This window comes from Echinococcus granulosus, assembly GCF_000524195.1.
Source record: "Echinococcus granulosus chromosome Unknown EG_S00024, whole genome shotgun sequence".
NCBI lineage: Eukaryota > Metazoa > Platyhelminthes > Cestoda > Cyclophyllidea > Taeniidae > Echinococcus > Echinococcus granulosus.
Window position 1 is genome coordinate 455,079 of NW_020170404.1, and position 25,993 is coordinate 481,071.

The 25,993-nt window shown below is 42.5% G+C and overlaps 1 protein-coding gene across 1 annotated transcript; it reads right to left on the minus strand. All coding sequences in view use genetic code 11, as the record gives it.

Moving 5' to 3' along the window:
- Positions 1-5,688: 5,688 nt before the first annotated feature.
- EGR_04081 (Zinc finger protein 792) lies at positions 5,689-25,125 on the minus strand (the record flags this gene model as incomplete). The annotated part of the gene is made up of 14 exons (XM_024493330.1): positions 5,689-6,074; positions 8,369-8,455; positions 11,054-11,144; positions 11,460-11,608; positions 12,805-12,906; positions 13,479-13,525; positions 13,627-13,844; positions 16,359-16,482; positions 17,343-17,455; positions 20,027-20,163; positions 22,833-23,102; positions 23,584-23,661; positions 23,810-23,952; positions 25,031-25,125. 14 exons carry the CDS (start codon positions 25,123-25,125, stop codon positions 5,689-5,691), a joined length of 2,040 nt encoding a protein of 679 aa, XP_024352244.1.
- Between the last annotated feature and the right edge of the window lie 868 nt (positions 25,126-25,993).

The window sequence follows — 25,993 nt, forward strand, 5'->3', positions numbered from 1 at the left end:
GATCGACAACTTAAGCACGGAATAGCCAATCCAATTGAGGGACCCATAAACCAATCATATCAAAAGGAAAATGTTTTTTGAAAAAACTAGTTTTTAATTCATAAAATGATAATCAGACTTGCTTTTGGTATCTTCATGAATTTTCGCCTATTGCGCTGACCTGCAATTCTTTAATTCGCTGCAGTTAGTTTACTCAATATTTCCTTGACGGCTAATGAAATATCTTTTACAATTATAAATAGCTTATAAACTCACTTTAAAACTTTACAACAATTTGCTCTTAAAAATCTTATTCTTAAAAGATATCCTTTATCCTTACGTGTTATGGCTCGTCGAACCGCTCTTAATCTATGTTATGGGTTGTATTTTTAGGAAGCTGTTAACGGTCCATTGACGCAAGTACTTAGCAAGAGGGAGTTTAATTATATCCTAAAGTTCAATTTCTGCTATATTTCAAAGCCTCTCTCGGACACATGACAGCACCCAGCTACGCTAGTAGTTGCCCTGACCCTCCCTGTTATATGAGATGAGTGCAGCGTCCCGAGACTTCCCTGAAGCTGATAGAATACAAGATACTCGAGCGGAACATATATGTCTGACGTGCAGAAGGTATTAGGGCTACTAGCATGGCCCAAATGTCAGCCCTTCGGACGTGTTACGATGCCAAGTCAAAAGTGGCTCCTCACCAAAACGGAGAGGTAAGCAATTATCGTATTACATGAGAAACTCTTCGACTCAGTCAATCACCTGTATCAAATTGGTGCCTATGTTGTTAAAATAAATATGTGAAATGACCGATGCAACACATCCAAAATGAGTATGATAGAATAAATTACTAAGTACAGCAATATCGTCGCATACAGATTCGATTTACATTTTCCCTCATATGTCATCCCCGAAATATGAGTTAATATTGACGTCAAATGTTAAAACATGTGCAGAATGACGCCAAACTCGTTTTAAGAGTGACGTATACATCACAATTTAGCAACCATAATCAACCCGAACCTCCGGTTTCCGGACGAAAAAGCATTAGCGAATCTATATCACTTTTCTCACAAGTAAATAATAGTTTTAAGTGCAACCACAGGAAACGCACTATAAAATGAAGTTTTCCCAAGAATTTGTCGCGTGCAATAAATGCTACTCACTGAGACCTTTTAAGTAACACCTATGTGCAAGTAAATGCGCTCATTTGCTAGTTTTTATTACATATGGGCGAGAATCCATTGGAGTAGATTGGTTAAAGGAAAGTCACCTAAGTTCTTATTTTGTGAAAAATGCCTTTACACTGTGGGTAGACCAGTTTATCACATATTTTGGTGGACTTCCACCTCTTACAAAAATGGACGCATGAGGCACGATTCTGCTGTGCAAAATTATTATCACAGTTTTCATCGTTTGACCTTTCAATTAATTGAAAATATGCTATCACATAAGTAGAATAAACCGAGCTTCATAGTAATGCGCTATAACCCAAAGAGTTCGTTGCCGTTCACGTTCATAAAGCAGTACTTGACGCACTTACGCAATCATTATGTCACGTTCTGCTATTTTTTTCGGAAATGTCCTTTTCCTGCAAGATATATAAACATAAGACGTCTCTTCTCAAAATCCAAAAGAACTTTCAAATCCATGCCTTATATTCCAGCCATCTTTTCACTCGAATATTAGTGTTTTACATGAGCCGCTCACAAAGGATGTGATCTATTCGAAGAAAACAAAATTCCAACTAATTAGCAGGCATTGTTTGTGCCCAGAGTCAAATTTGCGACGACAAGATGAGTAAGTCAGACCCGTAATGCCATTAGCCTACCCCTGTGTTTGCATTCATTCGATAAACCAATTGATCCTCCTGCCACTAATTTGCATTTTCTACACTCGCCTACGAAAAAAAAAACATCTTAGGGACGCGTGAACTCGGTGATTTCATTTAGAATGGGGCTTGCATTCTATCTCGTGGCAAGTAAGTCGGTAACCTCCAAGCGCACCGACTATAACGCGGGCGTTTACGTGACCTTGAAAATTGAACTCATTTTTGACAAGGCCTTTGTGATGTCTCACCGTGGTTGCGAGACCGGTGGAGAAGGGGAGCTCACCTGTTGTAAAACACCCAAACGAGGAGTAAGTTAGTATCGCGGCGATGCAGAGAAATTGATTTGAACATTAAAGCAAGTTCCGCTGCGCGTGGGTAGCTAGACTCGCGGAAGGGTTGCATAAAATATTGGTTTATAGCTGCTCTGCAATGTTTTCGTAAACTAGTTAAATGGGGGAATTTTTTGACACAAGCCCCTCAACATTTGTGCTCTAGGAATGTATCATAGAATAGCACCTACGCAAATTTAAAAAATGAGTTTTTAAGGCGCAAAAACTGTTCCTTTTTTGCGTAAATATCAAAATGACTTAACTGTGCATCGTTAACTATAAACCACAGTAAAGAGAACGCCAAACGATAGCCGATCCCATCAGAACGGTATTAGTGACTACTCTTTAATATTTTTTCTAACGACTAGGTGTGGTATATCGTGTTAAATACTTATTATGGCGTGATCTTCCCAACGTTCACACTCTACAGACCGCAGTGAATAGGACAGCATCTCACTTATTTAGCTGCGCATAAATTGCATCCCTCCTCGGGAAGAAACGACACCTCAGCTGTGGGGAGTGCCCATTCCGATCACCCCTTTTAATGGGCGCTGACAAAAAATTTGACACGCGCCTGTTCATCCTGATGATGGTAAGGCCCTTTTGACTACTGCACTGTTTTAATCACCCGGATGTACCAAATATTCTGTCAACGTTTGCTGCAGCCTAGTCTTCTCAACATATCTGCCCTAGTACCTAGAGCACTTTGAAGATGATCCAAGCAAACAAGTTTGTTTGGTATGAAAGTGGTACACAACTTTGGCCAAGTGTAATAACGCTTTTCACATGAATTTTGACGTTTTCATGCACCATTAGCACTGAAATGTAAAAGAATTAGTGTGGACTCTACAATTTATTTGCTCTTTATAATAATTTATAATACAATTTGCATGAATTCGAGTGAAAGGAAAAACCAAAATAGCATGTGCCATGGTCGCCAAATAGACAAAAAAGGCAAAACCACACGTGGTTTCACACAGACACACACGTCATCACTAATTATTACTGCCGTTGCAAATTGGGAGTTGGGGTAGGGATAGAAAAAGGGGAAGGAGGAGGAGGGAGGGAGACAAACCCGGTTTGTTTGTACATAAAAAGGATTTAGTAGATACTGTGACATAGCAAACTCTGTTTCAACAGTCCTCGTACACGTGTGTTGTCTTCATTTTCACTAGCACAAAATAAAACCCAAAAATATGTGCCCCTGAGTGTGAAGAGATGGAAGAAGAAGGGAGTGCTAGAGAAAGAGAAGAGGCGTAACAATGTCTCAATACATCCACACTAAAAATAGAGAGTAAAACGAGAAGCAAAAACCCCTGAGGGGTGTGGAGTGAATGGATGGATGTCCTGAGATACTAAGGCGAGGGGTGCAGCTGAAAGGCACCATCCCTGAGCAAAGTGGAAGGAGGGGGGGGGGGGGCTCAAATGGAGGCCTGACGCAGAGAGGTGGGCTGGAAGACGGGACTGGAGGGCAGACTGCTGGAGGAGACACCCTCAGAGGGAGCAGCGGCAGAGGTGGCGGTGCCCGACACCGTTTTGTGCTTAGCCCTAATGTGGCGCTTCAAATGGACATCGTAGGAGAATCTCGCCGAACAGTGGCTGCACTGAAAGGCCTTAATTCCTAGTACGATAAAAAAAACCCTCTTAATCATTGAGCAAGTGTGACACACTGGACTAAGCCGGGAGATAGGAAAGCCCGCAATGTGACAGCAGAAGGCGCCTTTTACACTGAAGATTTTCTATTAAACTACCGGTAATGACAGTTGATGTGGCGTCTACTTAGAGCATTTCAAAAACATCTAAGATGCTGGGAAAGAATACCCCAGACATGAAATCCACGTCATGTTATAATCAGCATAAAGTGATCAGTGGTGGGACCACGTAGCGTACCTTGCTCGGAGATCTATACCTAGTAATGAATGTGAGTTTGTCATGAGTAATACCATTGACCAATGGGTCACTTGTAAACTTGGTGTTTTAAAGATGGTACTTTCTTTAAATCAAGGGTCAAGCAACAGCTAAAGCTGTACGATAATGTACACACTAATTCCTACCTAGAATGTAAGGAAGTCTTATGGGTGATTATGGAGTTGAAATGAAAAAGTTCAACAGTAGACCTGAAATTTAACTGTTGATGAGTGAAACTGGACAGCAATTACATGTTTGGGACAATTCCAAGTAACAGTTTTCGCCAGTAGTTGGCATCGAAGGATTCGCTCCCAAAACCCAGCCTTGCCTTGCAGGTTATCACTGTCGCTAGTCTACATTGAGTGTCTAATTGCAACAGGTGGACCGCTTATTTTACCCTTTTAAAAAAATTGACGATATAATCTCCGGGGTAATAGAACAGTTTCATCTAGGAAAAAAAAATACCGCCCCTACAAATGCCGAAGGATATGGCTTCTTACCTAGCTGCACCTAAGATCAAATTTTTTACATAAAGTCACTTTTGGCACTTTAAACTGACAGCAAGCCCTGATATCGCCCCCACATGAATTATTTAATGTTTTGTCAGGCGATGAGTTGGATCAACAATTTAGAGGGCACTTTCTGGCGCATCCAACCATGCAAGCGACACTTTCATTCAAATATGCCACATTTCACCGTACATGGAGGATTGATACAGCATTACCTGCATTTTTCTCAAACATAACAAACCAAAAAGACAGACAATGCCTTAAAAATGTCCCTTTTCGAATGACGATAGCTTCCACAGACGATATCCGAATCCTCGAATGCCATATCGTACCTCGTTCCACAACACCAGGATAGTAGTAATGACCCAATTACAAACTTCTGAGTCAATCCTAAAAGGAAGTCCATAAGATTGGACCGATCAAGCACACAGCAGCGGACTTGTGACAGTGCGCTACACCAGTATCGTGCTTCATCTCGAGGTATTCAAATGCTTTGTTAACATCGCCGCAACAGTCGGTACTCAAGAGTAAGGATGCTGCATCAACACAAAGAGACAGCACTTTGTCTGTACTTTTTAAAAGTTGCGCTTTAATACTATTGGCTAAATAGAACGTGAAGATTGAATGCCTGAATAGGAACTCCGAAAACATAAAGAGTTTTGGTTAAAATGATGTGCACTCTACTCATTGAGTGGGTCTTTTCAGACTCGTGATTCGGCTACGACGCTGATGGTATGGAGCTGTGGCTCTAGTCCTATGTCCCTTCCAGACTTGTAAGCCTTGCAACGCCCTCAGAGAAGACATTGATTGTCCATCAGGTAGATAGAATCTGCGCAAAACCGTTTCAGAAGAGGAGACACATTGATAAACGAACAGACAGTCTAGATGGTAACCCCAAGACGAAGATGGATCTCTGTGTCTTAGGCTAGTTCAATTTGTTATGGCAGCTTAGTTGTCCATTTGGTAAAACAGTCATACAGAAAAACGAAAATATAGATGGCCGGAAGTTCTGCAACGCTGATTAGAGGCTAAGGTTTCACACATTAACTAACTTTATGGATGGGATGCACGCACACAAAGTTAGCAAGCGGACAGACGAATGAAAGAAAGGAGGGAGGCCAGAGACCTACATGAGGACCTCACCTTCGTGGACAGCCTCGCGGTGGCGCTTGAGACTGGACTTCTGGGAGAAGCGCTTCTGACAGGTGGAGCACTCGTAGGGCCGCAGACCCTTGTGCACCGCGTCGATGTGTTTCTGCAAGTCGGAGTTGCGCGAAAAGCTCTTCTGGCATTCGCTGCATTGAAAAGCTCGGACACCTAAACACATAAACAAACCGCAGTTCGTCACCGCTTTCTTACATAATTTCCGACTTCCATTCTTTACTACGACGATCATCATTTCAATAGAAAGGGAGGATGGTATTGGATAATCCAGGTGGCACCCAGGGTGATTCTGTTTTTCCATCATTGTGTTAGTTGAATCATAGGTGGAAGTAGACCCCCAAGTAACTCCTTACATTTACCACTTTTCAATATCCCTCCTGCCAACACCATTTCTAACGTTCAAAGTGCATTTAGGATTCGAGGTGAAATGTCTCATAGTACCAGAAGATTGAAGATTATTGAACGGGAAGCGGCCAATAATCTTCAATAGGTGTTGGAAACTGATCCACAAGGGAAACTAGAATTCCCATCAACCCCTCTTTCATAACCACTCCTTTTCTACCAGCTCCCCACCCTGTTCCTCAAGTGATTTTCGAATGTCACAATAAGGAACAGGTAACTCGAGGAATGCCAGAGGAGGTGATAGGTCCTGCCTTATCCAATTCGCATAGTTGTTACTTTCCAATGACTCACTAGTCCTATTTCCTTATCGAGAAATTTTCTTACACATCTCTGAGCTGCATCGTATCGAGCAGAAAGAGCCTTCAACAAATGACCATTTGTGTCTGCAGTCCACCGCGCACACGAAATAAGTAGTCTTTCGAGGAGGAAGTGAGTGGGCGCTGAGTGGATCATTTGAGGATAGTCAATGACATGTTCACTTCCATGGAGTGCGAAGGCCATCTCTCACCACCAACCAATCAGCGAACCAAGACAAACAGCGCGCCTTCATGATGCATAATAAAGAAGTTCAAAACAAGTAGTCATTGAACCTTATTGCCATCTGATAATCCACGTACCATAGGGAACCAATTGGTTCAGTTTCTACTACGACTCTACCTTCCCAGTTTATGTTGGCGTAAATGGATTGTTTCATTATTCGCGTTCAACATCCCTGAAAATTGCTCGTAACACGTTACTTCAGACCCAACATCTCAATAGCGACAAGCAATCCTCCATTCCAGCCCAGAGGCGAGATTCTTCCTCCCTTAGAATGATGTAACCATTCCTGAGTGATTAAGCACCAAAATCAAATTGTTTATTTAACAAACTCTTTGGTCGTGAGGATTGCGTTTTGCCACGACATACCATACATTCTCCAGATGCTGTCCAACGAGATTGACTAGACGTCAGTTTCTACAACTTGGGAACCAATTTAAACTCTATTTATGAGACAGGTAGGATCCAATCACAACCATCAAATTCAACGGACATTTTATGATACGAGGGTTAAAAATAAGAACAGCAGAAAATACAAATAAAGAGGGACGACAGGCCAACCATATCAAAGAAAATATGTTTCTAGTCACTGTGAGTCATTTTAGGTCATTGTCATTAGAAAATAGCACATGTGTCAAATCATCGCAATAGCAATTAAACGTCTGCAAAACACCCGAATACTACTTAGCACCGACAACTTGACCAGTATAAAATGGGACATTGGATAATTCTTGACGCACTTGACAACGCACAGATCTCCTCTGCCTGATCCCACTTTTCTGGTAACATTCACCTCAACATTTCCTCAACTTATTCAGCCATTAAATGTGTAATTTCCCCTCTTGGCTACGTTCATAATCATAATGAATGTTGGGGAATTGTTCGAGAGACTTGGAAGACGATGCACAACTACCCTCAAACATCACTTCAGACGACTCGGGTGTTTTGGGTGTATCTGATGCGTTCCAAAATTTTCAGCAATAATAAGTTACACTAAGTTTTGACTAAGTGAGGTAAATGGGTAGTCTTAAAACTACCCACACACACACACTACGGACGTTTGATCCGCCGTCTCAACATATGTTGTCAACATGACCAAATGACTAGTATATGGAGTTTACTTTGATGTTTCCAGCATTAGTGGGTGATAAATCCACCGCAAAACTACCTTACATACCGCCCTTTTTAGTTATACCAAGGTTTTGAGGGAGCTTATGGCCCGGATTTTCCTAAATTTGTGTGTGTAGCTTATCTTAACAACGGAGTCAATTGTTAGACAATTAAAAAGAATATTTATTTGCCAATCAAGACTCCCGAGCATGAACATCATTCCTACTTTGTTAAGGAGAGCCTTGACTAATTAGCGTAAAAAATATATCACTTTTTCATTGAAATAATATGAGAACATACATCAGTATGAAAAAACCAGACAAAGATAGTAGCACTGAAAGACTTCTATTGGAGCACAGGAATAAAGACATCCCCTTTGATGTAAAAAATAATCAAGTAAAACTTGTGTTGGCAAAAATATCAGCCAGACCTCAATCTAACTTGTTTAATCAAATGAAAATCGCAATTCGTTTAATGAGCAGTAGAATGCAATAATAGCAAGTTTCAGTGGGCTTACAATGAATAAATGACAGGTAGATATATTATTTGCTTAACTTGATTCCTTCAGTAATTCAACTGCTCCGGAAACGTACCTTTGTGAACAGCTTTCACGTGAGAATTGAGGTTGCAGCTCTTGGTGAAGTACTTGTTGCAGAGCTCGCAGTGGTAGGATTTCCCAGCTGAAACGTGCCCAAAATGATGCTACTTGTCAAATTTTAGTAGTTAATTACGATTAACTAGAAAATGGCGACACGTAAACAAGTAGAGGGTCACTAAAACGGTGAGTTGAGGTTCCAATAAGTCACACCTCGCCTGCAAATGAAGTACCCACATAATTTGACGAGCACTACAGTGTTTTTTGCCGCAAAACCCAGTTTTTTAGAAGTAATATTAAGGGGGCAGAGGTAGGTGTGAAGTTGAGTCCACCATCTAGTCAATAAATGAGCCATTAATAAAATGCTTGATTTTAAATGGCAGGGTGGAGAAGTTGGCTTAATTAGAGCCGATACACAAGAAGGTACTTTTTATGTCACTAAGCCAATTCTCACCTCGCAGAGGCAGTATTTTATTGGGGATTTCAGGGACCATTACGCAGAGTGAATGACCTGAGTGTAATCTAAACAGCCCTGAGGTTCAAAGAGGCGACCATCTCATTGTGAGAAAGTAATGCCTGCTTTCCGAGTTGAATTGGAGTGGAGTATGAGGTTATAGTTGGCTACTAGGATCCGTGTCATTCATATATTTCAAACGGAGGCGTATGTTTGTGTATACGGGCACAAATGAGATGCAGCTCTTCTGAGGATTAAAATGAATCACTCCATTGTCGGTGTAAACTGTTTTGAAATAAAGGCAGATTTTAAATGCAACTCCTACTATTTTCCCCCACCTAACGCCTTGGTAGCCACCCCTTTTCTAAAAGACATGCTTCGGGATTGTATGATGAAAATTCGTTGTTAGGTGAGAAGTTTGAGTGTTGGTGTTTGTGAGAGGCCACAAATTCATGCATTAGGAAATAATTCGTTATCCTTTCGACTATGATTCAGTGCAATATCACAGGCATTTCGAAACACCAATGGGTGAAACACTTGGCTAGGGAGGAAATGGTTAGCTACTAAACTCAGCACATTAGTCAATGGCCAAAGGACTTCACTTTGGGCTAATTTAATCACCAAAATGGCTCCTGTTGAAGGTGTCATTCCATACAGCAGTGAGTTTTGGCTAGCCCGTGTGATGCAAATCATTCACAACCATTTAAACCGAAGAAGTTGGATGGAGATTTGAATGGACTTTGCAGGATGTCGTACCACCACAGCACAAAAATGAACCCCCTTAAATAACTTGGTTATGTGTAACATCGCCAACTTGGAAGGAAAACACTTCCACTTCATCACTCCACTCCTGCTGGTCACCGGATAAAGGTGCTATTGCGGCACTTATCCAGCACTTACCGTGCTCAGCTTACATGGCTGTGTGTGCATTGAGAAATCAGTAAAAGGACACAAATTCACCTGCTCCGGGTGCACGCATATAGCATTGCATCACATCACAACGCTAAAGAGGCCAAAAATTCAGGCGGAACTCATCGTTATTGCCATTGTTGTTGTCGATGCCGAGGCTTCTGCTTCTTCTGCCGACGCATCTGAAAGTGATGCGTTACTACAGTGCAGTGGTGACAGTGCCAACAGTAGCAGCAGCAGCAGTAGTGACGGTGGTAGGAGAGCAGCAAAATAGCGTCAACAACAGCAGCAGCAGCGGCAGCACCAGTAGCAGTAGTAACAACAACATAAACATTGGCAACCTGGTGGCTGTACCACGCGCTTGCGTGCACGCACCCACGCACAAGCACGCCTCTATACCGCGTTTGATGATGGCGATGGCGGCGAGGCGTTCCCGCCACCTCTTCACGTGAGTTTCATGTGTCATGCCCCAACGCCACCATTTCCATCTACACACGCTGATAATTTCAATTATCTCTTCACCCTAGCGGACATCTATGGTTAATGGAGCTATCGGCAGGGCTTGGTCGCATCCCACTGAAGAGGGTGGCAGCAACGATGAATGATATGGTTGGCCACCCTTATGCAACTTGTTTGAGGGCGTGATTAGAAGGACTGAAAATGGTTCGTTTGAACCGAACATGAGCGTGATAGCACCGCCACCGCCGACGAAACCGCCGGGGATATATATCTCCTCGAAGAAAATGTGTTTTATGGCCTCTAGAGCTGGCTATTACCTTTAGTTGTACAGAGCGCAGCACCACCTATCATTGTCATAAAGAACATTTTTCTATTCCCATCCATCCAATGTTGCTTTGGGGAGATACAACACCTTACAGGAGTGTGGCCTTATTCTGTTGACGGAAATAACTAGTCTTTCAATAAATTTGAAGAGGGTTACGCGGAAAAGATAATGAGTACCAGATAGATTCGACTGCGACTACACAGAATGTGTCTGACGATTTGACCTTAATGAAACTGACTTTAAGCGTGGTGGCGTGCCGCGTGTTGCTGGAGAGGTGAATTTTCAAACAACTCTACTTAGAGTGCTGATAACAGGGTTTACACATGAAAATCACCTTATCCCTTCTTTGGTAATACCAACTGATGGTGACGCCCCAAAATTGGGGGGTTAAACGCCTTACAATGCACACGAGACCTTTGTTACCGGCACACCACGATTGACATTTTACTGTTAAAAAACACCGGAGACTTTTTTATTCTATTGGTTTTTGAAGGATTTAATATGCGCTTCTTAAATCACTAATAATTTGGACTCACATCTCCAAGCAGCAAATTTTTTTAAACCGCAATCAATGCTGACCATGTTTCGATGCCTTTTCTCTGTTTCAAAATCTTTTTCCTTGAGCAGCTAAGGTAACATTTGTTAAGCGCCAGGAAATGCGGACTTACAATTCCCTTTACTATCCTTTTGCTCCTTTAGTAGCATTCCATTTTACTATTACAGTCACTCCTACACAAGGAATTGGCGGAAAGACTGCAGGATTGACATCTTCATTGGGACAGAATTATACAAAATGAAGTAAATCATTGCCCCAACCCGTGCCGCAGTCTCTTGGCATTTCAAATTAATAACGGAAAGGACAGTGTTTGAATGTTTGATGAGTGTTTTAGTAAAGGCAACAAGAGTTGATGTTGGCGAAATACAATGGATTAAGAAACTTACTTCACACATGCTAGCGAAGGCAAAACACGTGAGTCGTTTCGTGTAAGTAACAAAGATTTGGTGCCCGATAGGTTGATTAAAGGGATTGACTGTACACCCGCTAACCACCACCAGCAGCAGCTGGGTGAGGCGAAAGAGATCACCGTGTTCTAAGCGGTGTGCTAATGCGTGTGCGCCGTAACCACGGTGAGGATATCGGTGCCGGCAACAGTCACGGCTGCGCTAAGTGACAGGTGAGAAGGGGGGGAGGAGGGGGAGTGTTGGATGCAAACATGCGAAGAAGAACGGAGCGCCCTATTTCTCACTCTCTTACCCTTTGTGTCAGCAAACCTTCACCTGCTACTGCTGCTGCTGCTGATAACCTTAGCGATTTATTGCCACCCCTGTCTAATAGTCTATACAAAGCCTTCGTGGTGCCCTTAGAAGAACTGTGGATTTGTGTACTTACAGTCATCAAATCATTTCAACATTTGAGTAAAACTCCACAAAAAAACCTGAAAAACATAGCAAAGTACTCAATCTATGCTTAGGCGTTGACCTGACCTCTTGACACAGCCTCATAAGGTTGATTAATCGATGTGATCACGAGAAAAGTTAACAAATTGAATATTCGGCCCGTGAGAAGTGAACAAACAAATTAGGGATAAGTGGAGTCAAATCTGACCACCTAAAACGAAAGTACATTCAAGAACCCTCCGCTGAAATATCTAGTTTTTTTTGTTATAGTCAAATGGTAAAAATTCCGTGAATAAAAAATCTGTTTCAATGTAGCAATCAGCATGCAACTTTTTGGAGTTAATAAAAATTTGATTAAGACTTTGAGAAAGCCCATATATTGTCAAAGCAGACAAGAAAACTCCACTCCACTGTTGCGTATCGCAAATAAAATTGAAGACGTGAACTCCTTCACGAAAATTTATTGCGTCTCGTTTATTGCGATCCCCATTCTTTCCCTGCAAATTGCCTAACTCGGTGTATTTTTCCCCTATCTTCAAAGCCGACTAGCACCGACCGTTTGTCTTTTGAAGCTATTCTGAAGTGCACCATTTCCAAGTTACTTTATGTTCATGGCGTATACTCGGATGGTGAAGTAATGTGTATTTTACAATTCAAACAATTTGAGGCGATCCCACCATCGAAGGCTAAATGGTATGCTGTGCCATAAAAACCAGAAAATTCCCTTGAATACCTCTGGTAATTGTTTATAACTGACAGAGAGGCAAAACACAAAAATAGACCACGATCTGAACGTGTTTTCGAACAGCGTGGGCTCAAAAGAATTCCCCTAGGTGGTAGGCCGTGGGTACAAAGAGCTTGAGGTAAGCTTGTGCACAAAAAGGCTTACCCGGACTGCTTGTTTGGGAGGGCAAATGCTCATTGGAGGGAAATTCGGTGGTACTGCTCTGTCCACTGTTGATCGCATCACTCTGCGACTCGTAGGCTTCCCCTAAAAGACAGAAATTCCACTGTACGCCTCTTCCAAGTTGTGTTAGTTTAATGACCCTTTCCATTCATCACGTGATGCCATGGGGATGCGTTAGAACGGGCAAAGCTAACCCGCCCTGCCTAAGTTACTGTGTTTCGACTGCGCTCCTGCCGCATTAAAACGCAGAGTCGAGATTTCGCAAATGCCATTTAAGCTTTGGTCAGCAAGTCCTCATCTTAGACATTGGCTAAGTACAATGCCATTTAGGCTTTCTTCTATTCAAAGTGGGACCGGAATTTATAATTCAGTCTATGGCTATTCATACAAAACACAAACAATGGCACTGGGCATGGCTACCCTAATTCTAAATAAATAAGTCTTGGGTATTTATGATGAATTAGGGGCCATCAAAATCGTTGGTACGCCAGGCCTGTGGAAATGAAAACGACAGAAGTTATTTGATCTTGATGCTACTTTAAAATGACCTCAAAATAAACATTAGTTCCAATGCCCAAATAAAACTAGGGGAGTTGATAAGACGTTTTCAAAAAATTAAAATTTCTAGCCTCTAGGGTACTGCTAAGGACATGTACTTTCGTTCATGTAGGTTAGTGAGATATACATACAGGGATCAGTGATGCTGCAAGGATGTCAAAACACGTTCGAAAGTAAACACAGAGTGCAAAAGAAGTTAAGATAAATTCGTCCATCCAGATCCTCCACATCCCAATTTTCGCTCACCTAGCAACATCGATCTCTAAGTCTTGACCAAAATATCCCCCGTATTCAAGGAGGAGGATAAGGGGAATCCATTTTCGTGTTAGTCCTACATGGACTAAAATAAAAATCAGGGAGAGGTTGCCGAGGTTAATCTCAAGCGCCAGATATTCGAAACAAAACCTCCACAGATCCATAAGTGCTCCTCCACGCATGCTTGAAGAGTTACAGAAGCCCTCATCCTACCAAGTTGAAACAAACATCGAAAAGGTTAAAAGGCCGGTCTGAAGCGTGAATTGGCGCTACGGCGGAACAAACTTTCTGAGTTACCAAGACTTGGAAGCAGGGTCCTATCATGTGAATCCCCTAGTTTATCGTAAATTCTGGGCAAAACTGTAGTTCCACTTTTATTGTTTCGACCAGCCCATATAAGGCTGGATGATCAACTTGTGATGCTGCTTCAACACAACGTGGAAATATGCATCGGAAAGGCGCCCCGTTCAGACAACCCTACTTTGGATGACCTCAATTCAAGCGAAGTAAATTAAGTTGGAGCGAAAATAACACATCGGATCTTCGGTCCTCCTAATTTGGCTACCATCTTGATTGTCAAGGCGTCCTGTTTATGCTTAGACCCTTTAAACCCTCCTGCGCATCAATAATAGGCGTTCCCTCGCGCTAGTATACCTTATTACGCCTTCACAGTATGGAAAGGTTCCTTTACGGCTACACAGACAAATTAAACCTGTAAGTCACCGAAGAACAGATGTACGCATGTGCATACAGCCAAACACACAAGTAAACATGCAAACACATACACAAACACACACACACATACACAAACACACACACACACACACACACACACACACACACACACACACACACACACACACACACACACACACACACACAATTCCGAACAGTCATGCTCAGAGAGAGGCAGGGAGAGGCGTAGACAGAAATTAGGTTACACACACACACACACACACACACCCATATGCGCGCGTATATGTACGATACCCAAGTTGGAGGTATACACACACACACACTAACAAACACGGTAGACAGGCGTGTCCATAAGTCGTGCCACGGAGCGATGACTGCGTCCCGATGATGGCTACTACTACCACTACTACCAGTGGTGATGCTGGAAGCAGCCAACGTACTACGGAACACAGCACTAACAGTTTTTTAGACAGCAGGAAGTGCAATGCATGGAAGTAGTGTGGGTAGCACTGCATTGTGCCGCATTTTGATGTTGTGTGTCAAAGTGGATTGCGTCAAACGCGCGGGCGACGTCGATAGACATGTGGAGTGGTAAAAGTATGCGCGTGGCGAGAGCGTTGGGTGGGACATCCTACACACGCTGTTCAACATGTGCTTAGTGGCGTTGAAATTGCTCCACTCCTTCCCTCCTCTTCTCGCCTTTCACAGCATTCACGATTGACTTGTCTCAACTTGCTACTGTAGCAGCAGCTTAATTATTGACATACACCGGCCGCTTGAGGATTCGAAAAACAAAACTCACTATGTAGTCACGCGTTGAAGAAGAGTTGGGTCGCTTTAGGTTTCTCAATAAACACTGTCAAAAACACACGTGTGTACTTGTCGCATCGTCCGCTAAGGTAACGCGTCGTTGTAGCTCATAAATCCACCTTGTACTTCTTAGGCGTGAAGCAGTGTCGGCGTACCTTAAAATCGAGCCAAAAGAACATCTCCCCGAGAGGTTCCAATTCCAGCAAAACGGTTACTCTACCGGCTCAAGCATTCCACGGTGAATGTGAGAATCGACAATCCTTAGACTTCACTTTTTAGTACCGCAAAGAGAACAAAGAACAGAAGCGAAGCTAGAATCGAAAGTTTAACTACTGACAAAAAGATCAATTCTGGAGTATTTCCTTAAGGTGGCAGTAAAAGTTGCCTGGAGACTTAGAGTAATAGTGTGTCACTTACTTCCTTCGAATAGACTTAAACTCCCCGTTTGAAACTTGAGAAAAGATAGCTTCTAGACCCTTGTTTTTTCAAAGACAATGCAAATATTTGGAGGATAGGAAGCGTAGATAATGAGCCAGGATGAGTGATTAACTTGCCCATTTCATTGGCTGTGTTCCCCTCTCTCTCTCTCCCTCCATAGGGTGATGAGGCTTAGACCATTGCTGTTACTCAGTAACTATGACGTTTAATTTCGCCTCGAGTTTGTAACGTCTCACCATTTCAGCCACTGCCTGTCCCTCCACAAACCAAGCTTCATAATGGGGAAAGAAAAAGTATTGCATTTCTTATCCTACGCAAAGTAAAAATAAATTAACGAAATTCTCTTCACCAAGGGACGACGATTGACACCTATAATTTTTAATGAATTTAGGGTTACACAAATCACGCCGTTACAGACTGATTCATCAACAACGCCGGAGCAACGTAGCGCTCGAATAGTAGGAGTGGCAATGCGCGAATAAAAGACTTCTAAAAGGGTACTTTTGTAAGAATTATGGCTTTACTCAAATTTTAAGATGTCAGTGTAACTCTCGTAACCATAAATCAAAAAGGCGGTAAATGGTGTTGAGCCTTAGAGACAACAAATTGCAGAACGATTTGCGCAGTTAACAGAGGGGGATAAATTTCTGTTATTATTACGTGGAGGTGACAAAAAGAGAGGAGAGAGCTGACGAACGCACTCAATCCCGCTCTCTTTCACACTTCTATTAAACAAATAGAGAAGGAAGGGAGATCACCTGGGAAGCATTTTTGCTCACGCACTCCCCTCCCTCAAACCCCAGATTTGGATACACCGGTGCGCGTGGGTGGGCAAGCGGTCGGTCCGACGGTCCGATTCCCAGTCGTCCACCCGCTGGCGCGCGCATGCGTTTCGCAGCATGACTAAGAGGCAGGGCAATGCGAGGCGTGAGAGGGAGGGGAAACAAACACCCAGAGGGCGACGCATAATGCGGGCAGGCTTGCCAATGGGGAAAAGGAGCGTATGATGATACGTACATGCGTGCGCATCCGCGCCTTCATCTGTCTGAGTGTCTACGCCTGCGCGTATACATGAACTTAAACTAGGTCAACCTGTTTGTCTTTGTGTATGTGTACACATACGTTTCCGCAGGCCGTCGAATAAACAACTACATATCCGTTATCACCACTGCCATCCAACATGAGCATTACAATCTCTCCCTTCCCATATACCGCGCTGTTAACTAGCGGCCATCTTGAGTGCGGCCGCATCTACGAAGTACTGCGCTAAACAACTACCTATCAGGTCTTGGAACGGGAGAGGCTCAACAAGCTCAACGAATGACTATTTTAAGAGTCAAGGTCAAAGTAAATCTGGCTTACTGCAATGACGGAGAAATAGTATCGTGAAGACACTTTGAAATATGTAAACATCACCTGATCTAGTTGACCGTCATTATTGACTACGAGAGATGTGATTCACGGTGATGGACGGATAATAACGAGGGAAATTAAAACATTCCATTGGGATCTTTGATGTCACTTTCAGTAAAAGAAAAACGCTAAAATCCATGAATGGCTAACTAGAAAGGAGTTGAAGGGGGTAATAATGACAACGAAGATTGATGGTGGTTTTCACCCAGGCTGGAGCTTAAGGGAATTGAATTGAGGTGTTCAGTGAAGTAGAAACTTCAACAACAGTGGGCAAGTGAGCTTTCTGTCCGGCAGACTGCTTTGTTTTCTGTCCAAAGCTTACACCGAGTTTGCTTGAAAACTGAACAAACCAATTGATATTTGCGGCGTACAGCTTCGACGACTTGCTATCCGATGTAGGGCAGGGGACAGTGGATCCCGTGATGATGGATAAGTAAAGCAAAATCCAAGGTGGAAACACGTGCTAAGAGTACAAGATGGTACGGCTACCCAGTAGCGGTGAAATCGACACGAAAAATTGCAAGACTTCAATTGCATTGGGGCAGAGTGCCTTGTGTGCTATGTGACAACCTTGAGTCAGCTAACTCATCCCATACTATTCTTACATCTAAACAACGCGACCGCCGTTTCCCGACTCTCATGCTGCGGTGTAACCCCTCGCCCTCCTCAAAGTTATGAATAAATCCGCAGTCAAAGCAATGCAACTGGGTGCACAAATTGTCAGGACGAGTCTTTTTATGTGGATCAAAAAGCACATTTAATTACACACATACATACACACACGTACAAACAGTATAACTGAGTTTTTTGTACTTTAGAGCTACTTAATAAACAAAATGATGGTGCTAAATGCACCATATCGAGGACGCCGTTGCTACCGCTGCTGACGACGATGATAATGGAAGTGATTGAGCAACTATGCCTACTCGTATTCGAGGAGCAAACGCACGAGGACTGGAGCATTCGAAACCCCGCGGTCAACATCGGGACTTCTAATTAACAAAATCCACTATTTGATGACATTTCGTTGTTCTGGAAGTAACACAATTCCACAAAGGACTGTTAGGCGAGCACTAAAAAATTATTTAAGGAGACATCGAGACTCGAAGACGATGACATTTTGGGAGTGGTGATGGTAATCTCCTGATTATAACGAATCACAAATGTTCGCTCTAATTATGTTAGAGACGCCTTTCAGATTAACAATCATGGTGAAAAGCATAAATTCTCGACAAGAGGCATTTAAAAATCACATTGGAATGCTACTTTAAAAGAGCACGAAAAGAAATTGATAAATCCATTTAAATTAAGAAAAATTAATGGACAGCAAATTCACAATTTTAAAAAGTCCCGTGTAGGAAAATATTAGAGCTCAAAATGTACACTGTGGCAGAGGGAAAAAAAGAAACTACGGTGAAAAAAGAAGCGATCAAAAACAATACCCTTGAGCTATGCACTAAACTTCGTCGATGGGATGGATAGCTAGACAGTCAATATTGTTGATGGGAAACAGTACTGACAGGTAAAAAAGCGCTAACAGCACACAAAAAGTAACAGTGAATGACCCCTGATACCAGCCGATCACATTGATAGCAGTAGTCGCTGTGACACCTACATCGCTTACAACCAGTCGCGGAGACACATGGATCACCGCAGACCCGGGCGTTTTTTTTCCCAAATATGACCCGAATTGATTACACTTTGTCTTTCTCTTCCATTCCTTTTAATTTGACATGTTATATATGTTTGACAGATAAGGAGGTACAAGAATCGTGGGTCACACATATGTGACGTCGGTGATGGACGTTTTAAGGCCTTTCGAAGGTTTATCTACCATAGGAAATGTGAATAGAAAGCAGAAGTCAGGTGAGGTCATCACAACAACAACACATGATAGAGGGAGTGGTGATCTTGCCCAATAAGAACCTTAATTGCCCACATTTATCCCCTATCTCCTATCCCTAACACTATCACCGACACAACGCGTCCTCAAACCACACGTGGTCACAAGCGGAGATACGCGCGTACCCATGCATGCATACACACCGCACGTACTTTTGGGGTCAACCGCGGTACACACGCGCCTCGCTGAGTGATCCAAGCGAGGGTGAAAGTGATGCGAGAGAGAGAGAGAGCGAGAAAGTGTGTTTACGCGCTCGCCTGTGTGTGTGTGTGCGCGTGTGATCGCCCAAAAGTACACATCCGCTAGCGCAAACACACACAAGCGGCATGAGAAAGAAAGCGGGAGGTGGGGAAGATGAAAGAGACGTTTTTCTTTGGCCAAATATACGGTTACACACCCAAACGCTGAAATGTCATTTACCACCTTCAAGGGATTCGGATGTCTTCGAAACCTCGCCTGTAGAGTGAATATACAGATCGAGACTAATATGACATCTGCCAAGTGTTTGATCACGTGAGAGTTGACCGTGGTAACATGAAGTAAAGCTTGTAAAAGTGGAACCCAATGTGGAATAAATACACGGATCGCATACAAACTCATCTGATTACATGTGTCCACAGTTTTATTGTAGGAAGGCTGACTGACACGACATTTTGGTTGCACTTCCACCTTATGTCAAAACCCACTTTCTATTGATAAAATATGCTACCTACCACCTTTAAGAGTGTAGGTGTAATATCTCTGCAACATCCCAATTGTTTGTAATAAAATACTCATTTAAATAACTCAAAGTTGTCAAGACCGGACACAAAAATCGTGCACTACTCCACTTATTTCCAAAAAATGCCGATAATTTTATTCGATAAAAAATGACCACACAAAAATTCCAGGCAAATTGACAGTTCAATCGCGAAAGTCGAGGAAATGTAGTGCAGATAAACAATGAATTTTGACGGGAAAAAATTACTTCTCATGTGGTTAAATCTAAATTTCGAGGAGAGAAGTGGAGACGTTAGAAGGCAATAGCCGCCTAATTTTAACACTCGCCCAGGAACACGTTCACACATCGACAAACACAACACTGACCTCGTGAACACTGAAAGCGGAGTTAATAGTACACATACGAATTACCCTATCCTCAGGAGATGCAGCTCTATCCCTTGATTCGAGAAGGTAAAAGTCGATGGCGGACAGGCGGACCGAGACCGTGCCCGCACAATTGACTTGGGCGTCTCCGATACAAGAGGGAGTGGGAGAATGTAGGATAGCTGTATGAGTTATTTAAGAGGAGTCAATTCCAGGCTCAGGTGCAAGGCCAAAATTGGGTCGATTTGTTGTTGGAATAGAAGTTACCATACACAGAGAGGCGCGCACACACACCCTTTTGCTGGCCGTTTTTCCTCTTTCTCGCGGTGATGCATTTATCATGGGGGATGTGTACACCTTTCGTTAGCCTAATATCCTTATCAGGATAAAAGAAACGAGAGTAAAGGGCAACCATTCGGCATTTCAAACACCTTGGAATTCACAACTTACCCCCAACATTGACCAAATAACAATAATTCAGGGAATTTGGGGACAAGATAGCGCAATTTCTACAGGCAAAATGTATTACCTTTTATAGTACATGCTCTACAGTAGTGAGTTCCTTCCGTTGTTCATCGGTTATAATCAGGCCAATGCCAATTCATGAGCTCATCAACAGTAGAATACAGACTGGAGGCGAGAAGTTTCCTAATCTCGTAGCACTCCATAAGTCACAATTAGAAGGAGGGCTGGTGACCATCCACATTAAAAGGGCAGACGGAGACGTGTGGTATGAACGACGCGAGGGCAACACAACAGCAGCAACATCAACAATAAAACGCACCATTGCCGGATGCTACACGGAGAGAAGGGTGTTTGGTGATGCATAGGAAAGGGTACCACGACCTTGATAACAGCACACACGAAATAAGGACACACATGAAGGAATGCGAGTAAGTGCCAGATTTGTGAATAGTCGTGGTGGCGAAGGTAGCAACTTTAATGATGGTAACTGTAGCTGTGGCACTCAGATATCACCTCAAAGCAAAGGTTAAGCCTGGCAGGTAGCAAATACCAATAGCCTAGAATCCCAACGGTTAGACTGTACCCATTACGGCCTGTAACCCTAACGGGGTGACAGGATAAAAGTACTCGAAGTACAGGTTATTGCTAACATTAAAGAGGCTGTAAATAGTACGAATAAGGGGAAAAAAGACGACAGTGGTCGAAAATTCAAGGTTAGAATAGCTTCCAGTGAGACACGTTTACCATACAAGGAAAATAATCGTATGGTTGCCTACAGTGATGAACCAACCCAAAACGTTAGACATCGCTGCTATCTGTCGATAAGCAACAGGGATTACGTAGCGGCAAATGGTGTTTACTCCGCTACATCAGAAGCCGTAGTTCAGCAATACTGTCTAAAAATACTTCAACAAGAAAGGAGATTCAAGACACCCTTCTTTTGGAACTTTCACTGAAGTGGATTGACTTGGTAAAGGAGGTCCAGAAGTACTTTAAACCGAAACTCATCTTAAACACAACACAAATACATGTGAAATGAAACGAAAAGTCATTTTCAAAGACTTGGGTTCAAGATGGATGTTAGCGCGGGAAGGGTTTTCCGAAACTGTTCCATACCTTCTACTGGAAGGTGAAAATGAGCTGAAACAGTGAAATGATGAGAATAACTTACGAGACACGAGTCATTGGGGAGATGCGATTTACTAAATAACGCATTTTGTTACCTAGGCTTAAATTGTCAATTAGTGATCCCGGTTGCCTCAGCGACACCATTCTGAAACTCGGGTTAACAAGATCTCATTCTTTGAATATCGGACTCCGTTGTTTTGGATTTCTTGAACCAACAAGCCAGAGGTAATTAAGACCCAAAATAATATTACACGATAGAGTAGTTTTGGACGGAACAAAGTGATAAGCTATTGATACAAGTACATGAAGTAGGGTCCTCATAAGTTGGATCGCGAACTCTCTCATCCATTTCAAAACCATGCAGTGTCTTAAATGTTCTCTAACTTGGTGCGATGACTCCTTTATAGGAAAAAAACAAAGTCGGAGTTTCAGTGGCTGTTGAGTACAGCAAATGCGAAGTGCCAAAATCCTCACTATGAATGCGCAAGGCCGTGGAACCAAGAGCACGCTTCAGTGTAGGTATGTATTTATATGCCTATATGCATAGATACGGGTAGAAGATGCTGGTGCTTTTATTTCATAGCACACGTGGTTAAAAGAGACCTGAAGGCGTTGTTGAAGACTGTGACACTCCCATACACACAATACCACATGCTCACAGACTGTCACAGCTATTTAAAAGTTCACGACTTTCTATTGAGTCATGTCACCTCATAGAGGGCAGATAGAGAGAGGTTTAGTTTTTTAAATAACGGCGTTAAAGCATTCATATGAAAGTCGTTCATGGGCTTGACAAACGTCTCGTCACTGATTCACCACCTAATCACTGAAAATCCAACTCGATCTCAACTGAGGCTAACCTCAGAATGTGACCAACGGAGAAGGGATCACAGCTTTGACTAGGAATATGGTAGTCGATTCAAATTCCAGATTCAAACCTGAGTTGAATTAGGGCTGCAGTTTGAAGATGGCTTATACACATACATACACATCCAGAAGGAGGGCAAACCCGATTGGATGAAGCTATGCAGAACATCACTTCGCATTAACACAAGCATCACCACCGCCACCACCACTGCAGCAGTCCTTTGAAGGTATGCACACGCGAGGTGTGTTAGTTGTGCCTATGCATGAATGAATGCAAGTGTTCGAGGCATAGCGCAACGCGAGTGTGTGCGCGCTCGCTTCCTGGCTTAGTCGCAGAGATCAGACAAGTGGGTCAAGATTTCCAAAAGTTGGGTGAACTGGTGGCACATACTTGAGACATCTTGGTAGAGGTAGGCTGCGGAGGTGGTGGCGATGAGAGAGGAGCTCGGGGGTGTAGTGCGGGAATTTGCAGTCGGTAGGGCCAGAATTGGTGGCGGAGCAGCAACCGAGCCTGATGATACACAATCGATTGGTGACCGACGTATCCGCAGGTCCTGTGGTCGACATGACTCATCGCTACTTTCGCCGTCCGCACCATCGACTGCTGCTACTGCTGCTGCTGCTACTGATCTTGCTACAACCAGTGAGGGCAGTGGAACACCTACAATGGAACGCCCATACTCCAATCTTCACAAAGTCAGGAAAGCCTTCGCACCAAAGCGATGTTTAGGAAGGCAAGGTGGATAAAGCTACCACAAAGCGATTCAGTCAAGCAGATAAGCTAATCCCCTGCTATTGTGAGCAGACTGTCCCCGTGCACAATTACCTTCGATAGTTTCCATTTCCCACATGGTTAATTCCTCTTTACTACACAATAACCAATAATTAATTTCTGTTTGGCACTATATGTGAACAAAAACGAAATCGAATAATATAAAGTATTCTAACAAAAGTACAAACAAGTAGAGAACTTCGATTTGAGCCTTATCAAAAATGGCGACCAAATTCTAAATAGCTCAAATGGAGCTTCTTAGCACCCTTTTCGCAAAGGTGGTACGAATGTGGGTTTTATTATACATACCAAGACCTCCGAGGGAAATAGACGGAAGATGATAGTAAGATAAAAATAAAACTAAACTTACATGTATCGACCTCATCTATTTGATTCATCGTTGAAGAGTGAGCCAACGGTGGGGTATCAGAAACCGTCAATGCCTCCTCTAGGAGTTAGAAAAAATTAGAATGTCAGGATGGGGTAGAATTAAGGCAAATTGGAAGTCAAACTCCCATGCCGACCACCAAAATAAAAGTACGAGGTTACGGTTATAAAAAAATGCATTCTCTTGGTAGCAGACGTAATTTGCGTACTTTCATGATCAATGGCCACGTGTAGATGAAGGGATCTTCGATCGAGGAAGGTCTTTCCGCAAATGCAACAAAGACTGAGTTCACCACCATCTACTTCATCAATATCGGTCTGCCCGAAAAGACGGTGGTCCGTCATTATGGGTCTGGGATGAGTCGAATAAAAGTTACGTTTTTCAACAAGGCACTTATAGTATAAGGTCGGATAAAACATAAAAAGGAACGCTTGAAAATGTGCCAAAACTTTGCGGCAAGACGTTCAGGCATTGAGGTAAGGATTCAGGATTTGTTTTCTAAATATACAAGCAGTTCGATCCCGATAAAATTGTATCTTTGCCACAAATATACAAAGGTCCACGCATAAACGAAAAATAACTAGCGTTATACCAAACAAATAATGGCTAACATTGTAGTATGAGACAAATTGCATTACTAAACTAGATTTGCTAACAATAAATGTCACACCCATTTCAAAAACGGAAAATTAAAAAAAATAGTTGCGGGGAGAAGACACAAGACGCAACTGCTTATGGCGAACTACATGGTTGTAAGGCAAATTGCTGAAAAAGGCAGAGGAGGCAAGTGAACATTATTTGGAATAGTGGTGATCACGTAGAAGCACGTTTGCATGCATGGTGTGGTTTAAAATCAGTCCCAGACGGAGAATTGCTATGCTGAAGACCCAACTAAGGAAGTACAAAAGTCTAGTTCCGACTCCGCTTATTAAAACGAAACGAAATGATAGAGATAGCATACTAACTCGATAACGTCTTACCGCGCTTATCCACCCACAAGGTCAAACCAACCCCAATCTACGGGGGAAGCCAATAGAACCACAGCACTAGCAACATTAACTAAACGCCGATTTGTTTTGCAAAATCAAACAAATTAACATAGGTCTTTATCGAGCCATTAGTGCATTAGAGGCACCTGAGTCATAAATTCAAGAGTTTTAAAAAGCAAATAAAATTATGTGTTTTGGCGATTTGATGGGCGTAATTATAACGAAGTGTGGTGACAATACTTACAATTGCCATAAGTACCTACGCATAAAACTTTCGAAATGCAGTGCTACTTAATACGTGATGAAAAAAAATAAAGTGCTAATTTGTGTTTCTACTTTCATGCTTGCATATGCAGTGACCCAAGACTTCCCTGGAGACAAAAGAAGGCTATACACGGAGAGAATACATGTATTCAAAATATAGAAGAGGTTGAAACCACCCGCATGACCCAGAGACCGGCCCACCGGGGAAGATACAATGGCCAGGACACAAAGTGGCTCCGTCGACAACAGTGGGAGTTAAAAAAATCAACATATTACAGCATGGTCATGTAAAATTATTTAATTTCCCAAATAAAATTTTTCGCTGCAGGTAAGTTACTTTAATCTTGAATTTAATATACAGCTTATTTAGAAGAGCTTGCACTTAGGACTTCTATTCAGTTTTTTTCAGTTAGTTGAAGACAAATTCACCCAAATTGTTTTCAGAAGGGTTAAAATTGATTGATTGTTTAATCTGTTCGAATAAATATTCTGAACTCGGTTAAAGACAATTTTAAACTGTGCATCTGATATTAAATTTAAACTGGCAATACTCTTAAATCATTACTCGTTAGCATGTTTCGAGTAGAAACCCTTGCTTTATTTTCTACGTGGTAATGGCATTAGGTGAAATATTTAATACTGTCGTTCATGGGCGATTCACAATTTGTTAGCTGCGCATTTTTATTGAGAAGCGGGTAGGTTACATCAATCTTGTTAGGGATCAGACGCCATCGATCTTTTAGATGAACTCAAATTTTGCAAATTTGGTCATTAGTAGAATCCATGTAGTGCTCGATGTAGGACGTCTCCTCCTAACTAGTCTTCTCTATTAAAAATGGAGGAATAACTACGTAAGCAATACCTAAGCGGCCTTGAAAACACGGATTTAATCCTTCAGTTGCATCGTCAAGAAATGAAAGCAATATGCTGACACTAAAACTGCACAAATAGAAGAAGAGTGTTTTAGGAATAAGTAAGTAGCTCTAACAAACATTTGACTTGCCCGGCCTGTTTCCTTGTTTAAGCAATCCTTACTAATGAAATCTGTGCGTTACTTATTTTAAAAGGCAGACTTTCTGATAGAAGTCTTGCTGCAGTGCGGTCAAAGTGATAAGTCCCTCCGCTACTGCCCATCCTGC